This window comes from Gavia stellata, chromosome 26 (genome assembly GCF_030936135.1).
Source record: "Gavia stellata isolate bGavSte3 chromosome 26, bGavSte3.hap2, whole genome shotgun sequence".
Classification (NCBI taxonomy): domain Eukaryota; kingdom Metazoa; phylum Chordata; class Aves; order Gaviiformes; family Gaviidae; genus Gavia; species Gavia stellata.
The window spans coordinates 8118377-8135853 of NC_082619.1; the positions used below are offsets into that span (position 1 = coordinate 8118377).

Here is a 17477-nt window from a genome sequence, read left to right on the forward strand (position 1 = left end):
GCTGAGCCGAGCCGTGCTCAACCGAGCCGGGCTGAACCGAGCCGAGCTGAGCTGCGCTGGGTCGGGGCCGTGCCGAGCCGAGCCGAGCCGTGCTGAACCGAGCCGAACCGAGCCGGGCTCAGCCGTGCCCTCCTGCGCTGGGGTCGGGCGGTGCTGAGCCGAGCCGGGTCGAGCTCAGCCGGGACGAGCCGCGCTGGGTCGGACGGAGCTGAACCGAGCCTAAGCGAGCCGAGCCCAAGCGAGCCGAGCCAGGATGCTGCGGTACCTGCTGAAGACGCTGCTGCAGATGAACCTGTTCGCCGACTCGCTGGGGGCCGAGGGCTCCAACTCCTCGCAGCTCCTGCTCGGCATCAACCGCACCATCGCCGCGCTCCACCTCCCCGGCCTCACCCCCGGCAACGGTACGTGGCCCCGGGTCCTGCTGGCCCCGTGTCCCCTTGTCCCTCTGTCCCTCCATCCCGGGGTCCCCGGTCCTGGTCCAGCCGTAATGCTGGGAAGAGCCTGCAGCCCCCCCAGCCCCAGTCGGGACCCCCATCGGGACCGGCCCCTGAGTCCCCAAATCGTCCCCACGTCCCCACACTGGGACCTGTCTCGTGTCCCCAATCAGGGAGCCAGCCGGTGTCCCCAAATCAGTCCCGTGTCCCCGCTCCGGGACCGGCTCCGTGTCCCCCAACGGCGAATCGGGAGCGATCCCGCATCCCCACATAGTCTCCGTGACTCCAAACTGGGACCAGCCCTGTGTCCCCAAATTGGGAGTGACCCTGTGTCCCCAAACCAGCCCCTAGACCCCAAACTAGGACTGATCCGGTGTCCCCAAACCAGCCCCGTGTCCCCAGATCTCAAACCGGGAGCAACCCCCTATTCTCCAACCGGCCCCGTGTCCCTACACCGACCCCCAGACCATGAACTGGGACTGATCCGGTGTCCCCAAATTGTCCCCGTGTTCCCGGACCAACCCCCAGACCCTAAACCGGAAGGGACCCCCTGTTCCCAAACTGTCCCTGTGTCCCTACACTGACCCAATGTCCCCGAACCTGAAGCAACCCGGTGTCCCCAGACTGCCCCCACGTCCCCACACCAATCCCTAAACTCTGAACCCGGACCAGCCCCACGTCCCCAAACCACCCCTCTGTCCCCACACCGACCCCCTGACTCTGAGTTGGGAGAGACCCCATGTCCCCAGACCAGTCCTATGTCCCCAACCCCATCCCCAGACCCTGAACTGGAACTGACCCAGTCTCCCCAAACCAGCCCCAGTGTCCCCGGACCAGCCCCGTGTCCCCACACCGACCCCCAGACCCTGAGCCGGGAGAGACCCCGTGTCCCCAAACTAGCCCTGTGTCCCCAAACCATTTCCTTGTCCCCAAACCAGCCCCATGTCCCCAAACCAGCCCTGTGTCCCCAAACCATTTCCTTGTCCCCAAACCAGCCCCATGTCCCCAAACCAGCCCTGTGTCCCCAAAACATTTCCTTGTCCCCAAACCAGCCCCATGTCCCCAAACCAGCCCTGTGTCCCCAAACCATTTCCTTGTCCCCAAACCAGCCCCATGTCCCCAAACCAGCCCTGTGTCCCCAAAACATTTCCTTGTCCCCAAACCAGCCCCATGTCCCCAAACCAGCCCTGTGTCCCCAAACCATTTCCTTGTCCCCAAGTCAGCCCCATGTCCCCAAACCAGCCCTGTGTCCCCAAACCATTTCCTTGTCCCCAAACCAGCCCTGTGTCCCCAAACCATTTCCTTGTCCCCAAACCAGCCCCATGTCCCCAAACCAGCCCTGTGTCCCCAAAACATTTCCTTGTCCCCAAACCAGCCCTGTGTCCCCAAACCATTTCCTTGTCCCCAAACCAGCCCCATGTCCCCAAACCAGTCCTGTGTCCCCAAACCATTTCCTTGTCCCCAAACCAGCCCCATGTCCCCAAACCAGTCCTGTGTCCCCAAACCAGCCCCATGTCCCCAAACTAGCCCTGTGTCCCCGAGTCAGGAGGGACCCTGGTGTCCCCAAACTGTCCCTGTGTCCCCACACCGGGCCCCAGATCCTGAGCTGGGAGAGACCCCGTGTCCCCAAACCAGCCCTGTGTCCCCAAACCATCTCGATGTCCCCAAACCGACCCTGTGTCCCCAAACCAGCCCCATGTCCCCTAGCCGGACCGGAGCAGGGGGGCAGAGGGGGGCAGCAGGGGCCGACTGCGGGTACCAGTGGGGTGAGGGAGGGGGGGTCCGCTTGAATTTTAAGCCCTTTTTGAGCTTTTCCCCTCTTTTTCAGTCTGAACTTCCCCCCCCGTTTGGCTCTGGGTGGCTGATTGGAGTGGGGGGTCCCCCCTCCCAAACCCCCACGGGACCCCCCGCCCCGGCGCAGCCGGCCGGGCGCAGGAGGAGGCCTGGCCTGACCCCCCGCTCGTCCCAATTAGCCACCGGGCCCAGCTGCGGCCCCCTTGGCCCCCGCTGCGCCCACCCCACCCCACGGGGTACCCGGTACCCCGCAGCATCCCTCCCCGTCCCCATGGCAGCCGCATCCCGTCCCCATGGCAACACATCCCGCCTGCCCAGGGCGCCCCAAATTGCAGTGTCCCCCCCCTTCCCGGCACTGTGATGCTTGGGAGCTGGGGCAGGAGCGCGTGCACACGCATGTGTGCGCGTGCGAATGCAGGGACACGCATGTGGTGGGCGTGCGCCTAAATGTGTGGGGCTGCATGCATGCGTGTGCATGCGTGGATGCGCAGGGGTGCGGGTAAGCGCAGGCTCGTGCGCCCCACCCGAACATGTGTGTGGAGGTGCGTGGATGAGCCTGCCCGTGCGCGTGTGCAAATGCGTGCGCAAATGCATGTCTGTGTGTGCTCGCATACCGCTGCATGCCTGCAGACATGCGTGCATGCATCTGTGTAAGTGCATGCATGCACGCCCTTGCGTACATGTACACACGCATGCACGCACCTGCGTGTGTGTGTAAGTGCATGCACGCACGCCCCTGCACGAATGCACACATGAATGCACGCATCTACACATGCAGATGCATGTATGCACGCCGCCGTGTGAATGCACACGGGATCCGCACGCACATGTGTGTCCGTAACTGCACGCATGCGTGCAAACGCGTGCTGACGCATGCCGGTGCATGGCTGCATGCGTGTTCATGCGTGTGCATGTATGCGCATGCGCATACACCTGCGTGCAAGCTGCATGCATGTGAGTGTGAGCGCAGCCGGTCTCCAGGGACATGGGTGGGCTGTGCCATCAGGAGCCAGGCAGTGAGACCCCACCATTAATGAGCATTAATTACCCCAGCATTAATGAGCGTTCATTAATTCCCATGCCCTAAAAGTGGGGATTTTCCTGGAACAGCCCCGCAGACCCAATACGGGTTTTTTTTAACTTAAAATTAAGCATTTTCTGCAACCTGGGGTGACCAGCTCGGCTACAGAAAATCATCGCTTGCAGCTGATGGAAAAAAACCCCTTTTTTGGGTGAATTTAGCCCCAACCCTGTTTCCCCAGGGATGCCCAGTTGGAAACTGGGCAGAAAAGTGGTGTTACTGGGAGCGGAGCTACTTTGTCCCCCCGTCCCCACCCCTGTGGGTTTGACACCCCTTCAGTCATGCTCCCACCCCACCAGCAGCCACTCTGGGTTGAGGTGTGGGGGTGTGTGTTATACACTGGTCTGAGACCTGGCCACACTTCATCTCACCTCCTGGACATCTCACCTCCTGGGTGGGAGGAGGATACTCTGGGCTGAGACCTGGCCACACTTCATCTCACCTCCTGGTCATCTCATTTCGTGGGCATTAGGGTGATACACTGGGCTGAGACCTGGCCAAACTTCATCTCACCTCCTGGTCATCTCATTTCCTGGGTGTAGGGGTGATACACTGGGCTGAGACCTGGCAACACCTCATCTCACCTCCTGGCCATATCACTCCCTGGGTGGGAGGAGGATGCACTGGGCTGAGACCTGGCCACACTTCATCTCACGTCCTGGCCATCTCACCTCTGGGTGGGAGGAGGATACACTGGGCTGAGACCTGGCCACACTTCATCTCACCTCCTGGCCATCTCATTTCCTGGGCATAGGGGTGATACACTGGGCTGAGACCTGGCCACACTTCATCTCACCTCCTGGCCATCTCACCTCCTGGGTGTGGGGGTGATACACTGGGCTGAGACCTGTCCACACCTCATCTCACCTCCTGGCCATCTCAAAACCTGGGTGGGAGGAGGCTACACTGGGCTGAGACCTGGCCACACTTCATCTCACCTCCTGCTCACCCAGCAAAGCAGGCGATGCCGCCACGAAAGCGCGGTGCCAGCCAAAGGAAGATGCTCAGCCCCACAACCCCCCCTCCCCACCTCCTCGGGTTGGGGGCGCGTGGGGCCCACCCCACTTATTTTTTGACGCAGGCTCCCACCCTCAGCTGGAGGACACGGCCCCCCGTATCGTGGAGCACCCCACCGATCTCCTGGTCTCCAAGGGAGAACCGGCCACTTTGAGCTGCAAAGCTGAAGGTCGCCCGGCCCCGGCGGTGGAGTGGTACAAAGATGGGGAGCGGGTGGAGACGGACCGGGAGGACCCCCGCTCCCACCGCACCCTCCTGCCGGGGGGGTCCCTCTTCTTCCTCCGCATCCTCCACGGCCGGCGGGGCAAACCCGACGAGGGGGTCTACGTCTGCGTGGCCAGGAATTACCTGGGGGAGGCCACCAGCAGGAACGCCTCCTTGGAGGTGGCCGGTGAGTCCCTGGGGTGGGGTGGGGGGATTTTGGGGGTGCGGGGGGCTGACCCCAGGATGGGGGGGCGGCTGCGGGGGTGAGGGGCTGCAAAAGCCGCCCCTCTCCTCGGGCCTGGTGCTGCTGGGTGAAAAGGAGGGAAAAGAGCTGCAAAGGAGAGAAGAGGAATGAAAAGAGAGGGGGAAATAAGGGAAAAGAAAGGAAAAGAATTGGAAATTAGGGAAAAGAATTGGAAATTAATGAAAAGAATTGCTAATTAAGGAAAAGAATTGGAAATTAAGGAAAAGAACTGGAATTTAAGGAAGAGAATTGGAAATTAATGAAAATAATTGGAAATTAAGGAAAATAATTGGAAAGTAATGAAAAGAATTGGAAATTAGGAAAAAGAATTGGAAATTAAGGAAAAGAATTGGAAATTAATGAAAAGAATTGGAAATTAGGGAAAAGAATTGGAAATTAAGGAAAAGAATTGGAATTTAAGGAAAAGAATTGGAATTTAAGGAAGAGAACTGGAAATTAATGAAAATAATTGGAAATTAATGAAAATAATTGGAAATTAAGGAAAATAATTGGAAAGTAATGAAAAGAATTGGAAATTAGGAAAAAGAATTGGAAATTAGGAAAAGAATTGGAAATTAAGGAAGAGAATTGGAAATTAATGAAAAGAATTGGAAATTAGGGAAAAGAATTGGAAATTAAGGAAAAGAAGTCGAAAGAAATGACAATAAGCGAAAAGAAATGAAAAGAAGTGAAAAGACATGAAAATAATGGGCATTAATGAAAATAAGTGAAAATAAATGAAAACAAGTGAAAATACGTGGAAATGAATGAAAATAATGGGAAATTAATGGAAATAAGTGAAAAGAAATTAAAAGATGTGAAAAGAAATGAAGTGAAAAGAAATGAAAACGAATGAGAATAAGTGGAAATTGATGAAAATAAGTGAAAAGAAATGAAAATAATGGGAAATTGATGAAAATAAGTGCACAGAAATGAAAATTAGTGAAAAGAAATGAAAACAAGTGAAAGTAAGTGGAAATAAATGAAAATAATAGGAAATTAATAGAAATAAGTGAAAATAAATGAAGATACATGAAAATGAACGAAAATCAGTGGAAAGCAATGAAATCAGGGAAAATAAATGAAAACAAGTGAAAACAAGTGAAAATAAGTGAAAACAAATGAAAATAGTTGAAAATAAATGAAAAGAAGTGAAAATAAATGAAAACAAATGAAAAGAAATTAAAAGAAAGGAGAATAATGGGAAACGAATGAAAATAAGTAAAAATAAATGAAAAGAAGTGAAAAGATATGAAAAGAAGTGAAAGTAAGTGGAAATAAATGAAAATAAGTGAAAAGAAATGAGAATAATGGGAAACTAATGAAAATAAGTGGAAATAAATGAAAATAAATAAAAACAAATGAAAATAAGTGAAAAGAAATGAAAGTGAAAAGAAATGAAAGTGAGTGAAAAGAAATGAAAACAAGTGAAAGTAAGTGGAAATAAATGAAAATAAGTGAAAAGAAATTAAAATAATGGGAAAATAATGAAAATAAGTAAAAGTAAATTAAAACGGGTGAAAATAAGTGAAAATAAATGAAAATAAGTGAAAAAAAATAAAATAATGGGAAACTAATGAAAATAAGTAAAAAGAAAGGAAAACGAGTGAAAATAAAAGTGGAAATAAATGAAAATAAGCAAAAATAAGTGGAAAGAAATGAAAAGAAGTGGAAAGAAATGGCAATAAATGAAACCAAATGAAAACAATCGAAAGGGAATGGAAATAACAGCGACCGGAGGAAAACACCGGCAAACGCTGGAAAGCGAATGAAAAGGGCCGCAAGGAAATCCCAACCCAGCGGAAAGAAAAGACGAGAAACGCGACTCCCTGAAAAGGCCGTCCCCGCCACCGCCCCCCGGCTTCGGCCCTGGGTGCCCCCCGGGGCACCCGCTGCCCCCGCGGGTCCCGGCCGAGGCCGGGGGTCAGACCCAGCGCCGGGACGATGCCGGACTTAAATTCGTCTCAGCGCCATGGCTGAGCTGAGTTATCCCCGCGTTGGGAAAACGGGATTGGGCGTCGCCAGCGGGAGGGGTGCCAGGGATGGGGAAACTGAGGCAGGGCTGACGTCGCGCCCCGCTTTTCCCGCCCCAGTGCTGCGGGACGATTTCCGGCAGCCCCCCGGGGACGTGGCGGTGGCGGCGGGCGAACCCGCCGTCCTGGAGTGCGTCCCCCCCCGCGGCCACCCCGAACCCAGCGTCTCCTGGAAGAAGAACGGCGCCCGGCTCAGCGACAAGGACGAGCGCCTGACGGTGAGGGATACCGGGGCGGTGTGGGTGTCCCCCAAAACCAGGGTTGGGGGTGCGGTTTGAGCCCCCCGCCCCGGTTGAGCCGCGTTGCCCCCCAGATCCGTGGTGGGAAGCTGATGTTGGCCAGTGCCCGCAAGAGCGACGCCGGCGTCTACGTCTGCGTGGCCACCAACGTGGTGGGGGAGAGGGACAGCGAGCCGGCCGAGCTGGTGGTCTTTGGTGCGTGGGGACGGGGATGCCATTTTTCGGGGTGTCGTGGGGGGTGTGGGTGCCATCCCGGCGGGACTGACGGCCGCCCCGCAGAGCGCCCGGCGTTCGGCAAGAGGCCTCTCAACCAAGCGGTGCTGGTGGAGGGGACGGCGGAGTTTCCCTGCGAGGCGGTGGGGGACCCCCGGCCGGCGGCTCGATGGCGCAAGGAGGAGGGCGAGATGCCGCCGGGAAGGTAAGCGGTGGGCGAGGGGGCTGGCGCGGCGGGTGCCGGGGTTGGGGTGGGGGGCATCGCTGCGTGGCGGTCTGGTGCGCTTGGAGCGTCGTGCAGCCTCGTTGCAGCCCGCATTCCCGTCGCATCCTGCATCCCCATGGCGTCAAGTATCCATATCACATCCCGCATCCCTATCACATCCCATGTCCCTATCACATCCCCAATCCCTATCACATCCCACATCCCTGTCACATCCTGTATCCCTATCACATCTCGCATCCCTATCATATCCCACATCCCTATCATATCCCGCATCCCTGTCACATCCCACATCCCTGTCACATCCCACATCCCTATCGCATCCCACATCCCTGTCACATCCCACAACTCTGTCACATCCCATATCCCTATCGCATCTGGCATCCCTGTCACATCCCATATCCCTATCATATCCCATATCCCTATCATATCCCACCTCCCTGTCACATCCCACATCCCTATCGCATCTCACATCCCTGTCACATCCCACATCCCTGTCGCATCCCATATCCCTATCACATCCGGCATCCCTGTCACATCCCATATCCCTATCATATCCCACGTCCCTGTCACATCCCACATCCCTGTCACATCCCGCATCCCTATCACATCCCACATCCCTGTCACATCCCATATCCCTATCACAACCTGCATCCCTATCATATCCCACATCTATGTTGCATCCTGCATCCCCATCGCATCCCACATCTCCATTGCATCCCGCATCCCCATCACATCCCACATCCCCGCGGCATCCCACATCCCCATCACACCCCACATCCCCATCTCATCCTGCATCCCCATTCCATCCCACATCTCCATTGCATCATTGCATCCCACACCTCCATTGCATCCCACATCCCCATTACATCCCACATCTCCATTGCATCATTGCATCCCGCACCTCCATTGCATCCCACATCCCCACTACATCCCACCTCCTCACCTCATCGACATTCCCGCTGCACCCCACATCCCCGTGGCATCCCGCGCCCTCCCGGCGCCCCGGCACCCTGCCGGCGCCGCGGCCTCGCGGGGTTCCCCCGCCCCCAGGTGGGAGGTGCTGCCCGACAACACCCTACGGATCATCCGGCTGCGGGCGGAGGACGAGGGCACCTACACCTGCGTGGCCGACAACAGCGTGGGCCGGTCGGAGGCGTCGGGCACCCTCACCGTGCACGGTAAGGGGGGATCCCCAAGGGAGCACCCCAGGGTGCTGGCGAAGCGGCCGGCCAAGCCCTTTTCTCTCCCCGTGCTGCGGCAGTGCCCCCCCAGCTTGTCACCGGGCCCCGGGACCAGACTGTAACCCCCGGCCAGAGCGTGACCTTCCAGTGCCGGAGCAAGGGCAACCCGCCACCCGCCGTCTTTTGGCAGAAGGAGGGTAGCCAGGTCTGTCCCCCTCCCTGTCCCCATCCCTGTCCACATCCCCATCCCCATCCCTATCCCTGTCCCCATCTTGTCCTCATCCCCATCTCCATCCCCATCCCCGTTCCTATTCCATCCCCATCCCATCTCTGTCCCCATCCCATCCCTGTCCCCATCCTTGTCCCCATCCCCATCTCCATCCCCATCCCATCCCCTTCCCCATCCCCATCCCTGTCCCCATCCCCTCCCCACCCCTGTCCCCATCCCCATCTCCATCTCCATCCCTGTCCCTATCCCATCCCATCCGTGTTCCCATCCTTGTCCCCATCCCTGTCCCCATTCCATCCCCATTCCTGTCCCATCCCATCCCATCCCATCCCATCCCTGTTCCCATCCTTGTCCCCATTCCTGTCTCTATCCCCACCCGCATCCCCATCCCATCCCCACCCCTGTCTCCATCCCATCCCCATCGCATCCCATTCCCATCCCTGTCCCCATCCTTGTCCCCATCCCTGTCTCCATCCCCATCCCTGTCTCCATTCCATCCCCATCCCCGTCCCATCGCATCCCATCCCTGTTTCCATCCCATCCCCATCTCATCCCATTCCCATCCCTGTCCCCATCCTTGTCCCCATCCCTGTCTCCATCCCCATCCCTGTCTCCATTCCATCCCCATCCCCGTCCCATCGCATCCCATCCCTGTTTCCATCCCATCCCCATCTCATCGCATTCCCATCCCTGTCCCCATCCTTGTCCCCATCCCTGTCTCCATCCCCATCCCTGTCCCCATTCCATTCCCATCCCTGTCCCATAGCATCCCATCCCTGTTTCCATCCCATCCCCATCTCATCCCATTCCCATCCCTGTCCTCATCCTTGTCCCCATCCCCGTCTCCATGCCTATCCCCATCCCATCCCATCCTATCCGCATCCCATCCCATTCCCAAACCTGTCCCCATCCTTGTCCCTGTCCCTGTCTCCATCCCCGTCCCCATCCCCATCCCCATTCCATCCTGTCCCATCCCATCCAACTCCATCCCCATCCCATCCCATTCCCATCGCTGTCCCCATCCTTGTCCCCATCCCCATCTCCATCCCCATACCTATCCCATCCCACTCCATCCCCATCCCCATCCCATCCCACCCTATCCCATCCCATCCCCTCCACCGTCCCCCCCCACTCAGCAGCCCTCTGCACCCCTCCCTCCCCCCCAGACCCTGCTGTTCCCCGGTCAGCCCCCGCACCCCACCAGCCGCTTTTCGGTCAGCCCCGCCGGCGCCATCACCATTGCCGACGTGCAGCCCGCCGACGCCGGTTATTACCTGTGCCAGGCCATCAGCGTGGCCGGCAGCGTCCTGGCCAAGGCACGGTTGGAGGTGGAAGAGGGTAAGTCCCGCGCTGGCAGAGAACGGGCACATTCAGTGCACGAGTGGCACCCATCCCGGCAGCGAGGCGTTACCGGGGAGGGGTGCAAGCGCTGGATTTCCCCCGCTCTTCACCCTAGTGCCGGCTGATGACCGACCGCCGGTGATCCGCCGGGGTCCTGCTAACCGGACGGTGCTGCCGGTGGGGGCCACGGCACAGTTGCCGTGCTGGGTGGGGGGCGGTGACCCCCCGGCCAGCGTGGGGTGGCTGAAGGACGGGAGCGCCCTGGTGGGTGCCCAGCCCCGTGCCAGCTTGCTGGAGAACGGCACCCTACGGATCACCGGCCTCCGGGTGAGCCGGCCTGGAGCGGGGGCTCAGGGCACCCACCCCCGGGGGCACCCGTGGGGCGGCAGTGCGGGGATGGGAGGGGCTCCAGGGGGTGGGGGGCACGGTGGGTGCAAAGGGTGGGTGGGTGCAAGGGGTGGTGGGGGCAAAGGGTGGTGGGTGCAAATGGTGGTGGGTGCTCAGGGTGGTGGCTGCAAGGGTTGGTGGGTGCTCATGGTTGTGGGTGCAATGGGTGGCGGGTGCTCGGGGTGGTGGGTGTAAAGGGCAATGGGTGCCCGGGGTGGTGGATGCAACGAGTGGTGGGTGCAATGGGTGGTGGGTGGTCAGGGTTGTGGGTGCAAAGGGTGGTAGGTGCAATGGGTGGTGGGTGCTGAGGGTGGTGGGAGCTCAGGGTGGTGGGTGCAAGAGGTGGGAGTGCAATGGGTGGTGGGTGCTCAGGGCTGTGGGTGTAATGGGTGGTGGGTGCTCAGGGTGGTGGGTGTAAAGGGCAATGGGTGCCCAGGGTGGTGGATGCAACGAGTGGTGGGTGCAATGGGTGGTGGGTGGTCAGGGTTGTGGGTGCAAAGGGTGGTGGGTGTTCAGGGTGGTGGGTGCTCGGAGCAGTGGGTGCACACAGCAATGGGTGCTCAGGGTGGTGGATGCAAGTGGTGACGGGTGTAAGGGGTGGTGGGTGTAAACAGTGGTGGGGGCGAGGTGAGGAGGGTGCTCAGGTTGGTGGGTGCTCAGGGTGGTGGGTGCAAACGGTGGTGGGTGCTCAGGGTGGTGGCTGCAAGGGTTGGTGGGTGCTCACGGTTGTGGGTGCAATGGGTGGCGGGTGCTTGGGGTGATGGGTGTAAAGGGCGGTGGGTGCTGGGGTGGTGGGTGCTCGGGGCGATGGATGCTCAGGTGGGTGGGTGCTCAGGGTGGTGGGAGCTCAGGGTGATGGGGGCAAAGGGTGGTGGGTGCTCAGGGTTGTGAGTGTAATGGGTGGTGGGTGCTCGGGGTAGTGGGTGTAAAGGGCAATGGGTGCCCAGGGTGGTGCATGCAACGAGTGGTGGGTGCAATGGGTGGTGGGTGGTCAGGGTTGTGGGTGCAAAGAGTGGTGGGTGTTCAGGGTGGTGGTTGCTCAGAGCGGTGGGTGCACATGGCAATGTGTGTTCAGGGTGGTGGATGCAAGGGGTGGTGGGTGTAAGGGGTGGTGGGCGCTCAGGGTGGTGGGTGCAAAGGGAAATGGGTGCTCAGGGTGGTGGGTGCACCAGGTGGTGGGTGCTCAGGGAGGTATGTGCTCAAGGGTGATGGGTGCAAAGGGGACAGGTGCTCAGGGCAGCGGGTGTTGAGGTGACGGGTGCTCAGGATGATGGGGCAGGAGCTCTTCCCCTCGCAGGTGACGGACTCCGGGCACTACGAGTGCGTGGCCACCAGCTCGGCGGGCGAGACACGCTGGGGTGGCTCCCTGGAGGTGCAAGGTGGGTCGCAGGGATGTCACTGCACCGGGAACACCGTGGCACCGGGGACGAAGCCAGCCCAGATCTCCACACATCTCCCCGCAGATGACAGATCCAGCCTCTCCTTGCCGTCCCCTGAGCCCGGTGTCCTCCCTGGGCCACCCTCCACCCCCGTGGTCACCAACGTCACCAAAAGCAGTGTCACCCTGAGCTGGAAGGGGAACGAGGACAGCGGTGCCACCGATGTCACCTCCTACATCGTGGAGGCTTTCAGGTATCACACAAGCGTCCTCTCCGGGTGCAGGGGTGACGTGGTGGCCCAGTGCCACCCAGCCACGGGTCACCCCTGTCCCCTGGCAGCCAGGCGGCCGGTGGCCCATGGAAGACGGTGGCGGCTGACGTGGAGGGTGAGACCCACACGGTGAGCGGCCTCGTCCCCGACACTGTCTACCTCTTCTTGGTGCGGGCGGTCAACGCCTACGGGCTCAGCGACCCCAGCGGCGTCTCGGAGCCCGTGCGCACCCAAGGTGAGACCCTGTGGTGACACCGGCGGAGGTGTCCATGCACCCACCGCCCTTGGGTGCATCTCCACTCAATGATGCTGATGGAGATGTCCGTGCACCCACCGCCCTTGGGTGCATCTCCACTCAATGAGGCTGATGGAGATGTCCATGCACCCACCACCTTTGGGAGCATCCCTGCTTGGTGATGCCAGTGGAGGTGTCCATGCACCCACCACCCTTGGGTGCATCTCCACTTGGTGACACCAGTGGAGGTGCTCAGGCACCCACTGCTCTCGGGTGCATCCTTGTTTGGTGATGCTGATGGAGGTGCCCTTGCACCCAAAACCTTTGGGTGCATCCCCGCCCAGTGCTGCCAATGGAGGTTCCCGTGGATCCACCACCCTTGGGTGCAACCCCACCTGGTGACACCAGTGGAGTTGCCCAAGGACCCACCACCCTTGGGTGCATCTCCGCACCAACGATGCTGATGGAGGTGCCCACGGACCCACCGCCCTCTCATGTTTTCGGCAGACGCCAGCCCCACGCAGCAAGGGCTGGACCCCGAGCAGGTGCAGCGGGAGCTGGCGCAAGTGGCCGTGTACCTGCAAGAACCCGTGGTGCTGCCGCCAGGCTCCGTCCGCCTCTCCTGGACTGTGAGTGCTGCGCCGCGCCACCAGTACAGGGCTCCTGGTGCCGAGCATCCCCCCTGCATCCCACCCTCCCCTTGGGTCCCCAGGTGGAGCGCCAAGCACCCTTCCTTCAGGGCTACCGGGTGCTGTACCGGCGGCGCGGCGGGCGCTGGGAGGAGGCGCGGGCGGTGCAGGCACCGGGGGAGCGGGGGGCCCTGCTCACGGAGCTGCGCCGGGGCCAGGACTATGAGGTCAAGGTCCGACCCTACTTCCATCACCTCCACGGCCCTGACAGCGCCGTGCGAGCCCTGCGCACCCCCGAGGCGGGTGAGTGTGGGGTTGGTGGGATGGCGGGGGTCCCCGGGGAACCCCTGGAGGTGAAAACCCACGTGTCCCCCCGGTAGCCCCCAGCGCCCCACCGCGAGCCGTCAGCGTGGCCGGTAACGGCACCAGTGTCCGCATCTCATGGCAGCCACCGCCGGCAGCCGAGCAGAACGGTGTCATCCGTGATTACCGGGTAAGGATCGGCAGTGGTGGGAACACGGCGGGTCCCCTCTGTCCTCCATGACACTGTGTCATGGTGTCCCCATGGGTGTCCCCATCATGTCCCCCCTCAGATCTGGTGCTTGGGCAACGAGAGCCGCTTCCACATCAACCAGAGTGTGGAGGGGACGGTGCTGGCAACGGTGCTGCGGGGACTGGTTCCCGGCGTCCCTTACCGTGCCGAAGTCGCTGCTGCCACCGGCGCTGGCGTGGGTGCCCGCAGCGCACCGATCCCCATCCGCATCGGTGAGTCACTCGTCACCACCGCCACACCCATGGGTTGCGGGGTGGAAGGGTTCACCCCGGTGCTGGGGACCGCTCCTCGGCACCCCTGCCGCGGTGTCCCCTTCCTTCCCATGTCACTTGCAGCCCCCCCGGCAGAGCGGGACGCGGGGCCGGCAGGCGGGAGCAGCGTGGCCGAACGTTTGGCCGAGGTGGCCAGGCAGCCGGCCTTCATCGCCGGTGTCGGCGGTGCTTGCTGGGTCATCCTTGCCGCCTTCGCCGCTTGGCTCTACGGCCGCCGTCGGAGGAAGAAGGAGCTGAGCCACTTCACCGGTACGGGGAGTGCTACCCCTGGGACACCCCCACCCTGGCACCTATCACCCCACCAGCCACCCACTGCCTCTCTCTTTACAGCATCCTTCGCCTATACGCCCACCGGTAAGCCTATAGGTGCCCCGGGGCCCCGGCGCGGCCCCTCGCCACCCTCACCCCCACCTCTTTCCGCAGTCGCCTTCCCAGCTCCGGTGCGCGGCAGCCCCAGGTAACCCCTCGGTATCTCTCCCACTTCCCGGGACCCCCAGAGTGGACCAGCGGCATCCTTTCACCCTGTCTCCTTGCAGGGCAGCCGCTGGCGGTGGTTACCCGTGGCTGGCGGACGCGTGGCGCGGCAGCGGCGGTGCAGCTGGGGGCACTGGTTGCTTGGGGGCCACTGAGAGATACTACAACGGTGAGGAGCCATCATGGGGACGGGTGGCTTGGATCGGGGGGGGTCATGGTCAGCCCTGACGGTGCCGGCCGCCCTCCACAGACACTGGCATCACCCGTTACATCACGCAGACGGAACAATTTGGGGTGGGGGCCAGCGAGGGGCCGGTTTACAGCACCATCGAGGTGGGCGGCGAGGAGCTCCACACCTTCCCCCGTCCCTTCTCGCAGCATGGGACTCCCTACGCCGGGGGGGTTCCCCAGCCGATGGATGCCCCGGCCCCCCAGGTGCCCCGTGGCCGGGCAGAGCACGGTAGGGCGGTGGGATGGGTGGGGGGACACATGGGTGCCAGTGGCACGGTGCCCTCCCCACAGCCCCCCCGGCATACTTCATCACCGCAGGGGCCAAAGGGAAGAAGCTGGGGCAAGCAGTGAAACCGCCGGCGGTGAGCTGGACGGAGCTGCTGCCCCCACCACCCTCGGCCAGCGAGCTCAGCCAGTGCGCCCAGGAGGAAGAAGAGGAGGATGAAGAGGAAGAAGCAGCTGGCGGGTGAGTGTGGGTGGCTGGGGGGGCCGGGGCATGCTGGCCCCAGCACCCACCCTGTGGCCCCCTCCCCACAGGTTGGGGACGGAGGAGTGGTACCCTGGTGAGGATGTCCACTGTGCCACTGCCGCATCCTCGCCCGCCGCCTCCTCCGGCTGCCGGTCCACCGCCACGCTGACGCCATCACCCCGCGCCGCCGAGGACATCCCCCGTCTCCGTGACTTCGATAGCCCCCGCCTGCCCCGGTAGGAGATGGGCCTTGCTTGGTCTGGCTGTGCCATCGGGGTCTGGCTGTGCCATCAGGGTCTGGATGTCCTATTGGGGTCTGGATGTCCCACCATGGTCCGGGTGTCCCATCGCAATCCAGCCATGTTGTCATGATCTGACCTTGCCATGCCATCATTGTCCAGCTCTGTCATTGGGGTCCAGATGTCTCATAGGGATCCGGATGTCCCACCATGGTCCGGATGTTCCACCATGGTCCGGATGTCCCATGACAATCAACCATGTTGTCACGATCCGGCCCTCCTGTGCCACCATAGCCTGGACATGCCATTGGGGTCTGGATGTCCCATCGGGGTCCGGATGTCCCATCACAATCCAGCCATGTTGTCACGATCTGGCGCTGCCGTGCCATCAAGGTCCAGCCATGCCATTGGGGTCTGGATGTCCCACCATGGTCCAGATGTCCCTTTGTGATCCATCCATGTTGTCACCATCCATCCCTCCTGTCCAGTTGTGCTCTGGCCATACCGTCACGATCCATCCGCCATGCTGTGAGCTGGCCGCGGCATGACAATCCAGCTGTGCTGTCGCGATGCAGCTGTGCTGTCATGAGCTGGCTGGGACATTGCTGTCCAGCTGTGCTCTCATGGTCCAGCTGTGCCGCGATCCAGCGGTGCTGTCACAATCCAGCTGTGCCGTTGCGATCCTGGCATGCCACTGCAATGCAGCTGTGGCATCAGGGGCCAGCTGTACCATTGCAATCCAGCTGTGCGCTGGCAATCCAGCTGTGCTGTGATCCATCTGTGCAGTTGCAATCCAGCTGTGCTGTGATCCAGCTGTGAGGCAACCCATCCGTGCAGCTGCAACCCAGCTGTGTCATTGCAATCCTGCTGTGCTGTGATCCAGCTGTGCGGCTGCAATGCAGCAGTGTGGTTGCAATCCAGCTGTGCTGGCAATCCAGTTGTGCTGTGATCCAGCTGCACAGCTGCAACCCAGCTGTGCTTGCAATCCAGCGGAGCAATTGCTATCCAGCTGTGCTCCAGCCATGCCATCGCAACCCTGTCGTGCAGCTGTGATCCAGCTGTGGCCCTGCCATCCAGCTGTGGCCCCTCCACCCAGCTGTGCCACTGCACTCATCTAGTTGCGCCGTTGCAAGTGCAGCCGTGCAGCTGCAATCCAGCTGTGGCGCTGCCAGCCAGCTGTGCTGCTGCCAGCCAGCTGTGCCACCACAACACAGCTTCCCCCTGCTCCGGCACAGCACAGCACCACGGTGAGGCCCCCACCCCAGCTTCACCCCACACCCCATCTTTGCCAGGAGACCCCCCCATGGCGCCGGCACCCCTCCGCGGGCACCCAGCCCCTCTCTGAGTCCAGATGCGGGCGAGGGCCACCCGCCCCGAGCCCGCCGCCCCCCTGGCACAGGTGAGCCCTGGGGAGCATTTTGGGTGAGTGGGGGGCTCACCGGCTGAGGGGGGGCTGACACTGCCATCACCCCCAGGGAAAACCCGCGGGGAGACCCCAAAAAGTCGCCCGAAGCCCAAATGCAGCCGCTACCGCCGGGAAAAGCAGCCAGGAGGTGAGTGGGGGGGGGGGAAATTGGGGGGTCCAGGGTGGGTCCAGGGGGGGCTCAGCCCTCTCCTCCCTCTCCGCTGCAGATCTGCCACCACCGCCGCTGCCGCCACCGGGCGAGACCCCCGGCCCCTCGCCGGAGAGGGAGTCGAGTGGGGCCGAGCGCAAGGTCACCCATCGCCCGCCCCGTGGCGGTAAGCCGGAGCCACCGACCGTGTGCCAAAGGAGTTGGGGGGCTGTCACCGCCAAACCCCAGCCTTGTCCCCTCCCTTGCAGACGAGGTCATCCCGTACGGCAAACCCTCCTGCCTGTCCCGGGGTCAGGCATCCGGCAGCTGCTCCACGACGGGCAGCGTCTCGTCCCGTGGCTCCACTGGCTCCCGTGGCCATGGCTCGGGGCGCAGCCAGACGTCGGGGGACCGCGGCGAAGGGACCGGCCATCGCCGCCGCCCGGGTCCCCCATTTCCTTGCCCGTCACAGGAGAAGCGATGAAGCGGAGGGCGAGCTGGTGGCAGGGTTGGAGACACGGGGATGGGGACATGGGGGGGACGGGGGGA

The 17477-nt window shown here is 60.9% G+C and overlaps 1 protein-coding gene across 1 annotated transcript; it reads left to right on the forward strand.

The window, feature by feature from the left end:
• The first annotated feature begins 253 nt into the window (after positions 1-253).
• ROBO3 (roundabout guidance receptor 3) lies at positions 254-17412 on the forward strand. The gene is made up of 25 exons (XM_059829538.1): positions 254-401; positions 4391-4717; positions 6868-7025; positions 7121-7241; positions 7326-7464; positions 8536-8663; positions 8747-8871; positions 10062-10233; positions 10352-10563; positions 11921-12002; positions 12087-12255; positions 12342-12518; positions 13023-13137; positions 13221-13440; positions 13518-13630; positions 13731-14211; positions 14293-14419; positions 14499-14605; positions 14687-14896; positions 14986-15133; positions 15205-15372; positions 16668-16774; positions 16851-16928; positions 17008-17115; positions 17198-17412. The coding sequence occupies exons 1-25, from the start codon at positions 254-256 to the stop codon at positions 17410-17412; spliced, it is 4155 nt and encodes a 1384-aa protein (XP_059685521.1).
• Positions 17413-17477: the final 65 nt, after the last annotated feature.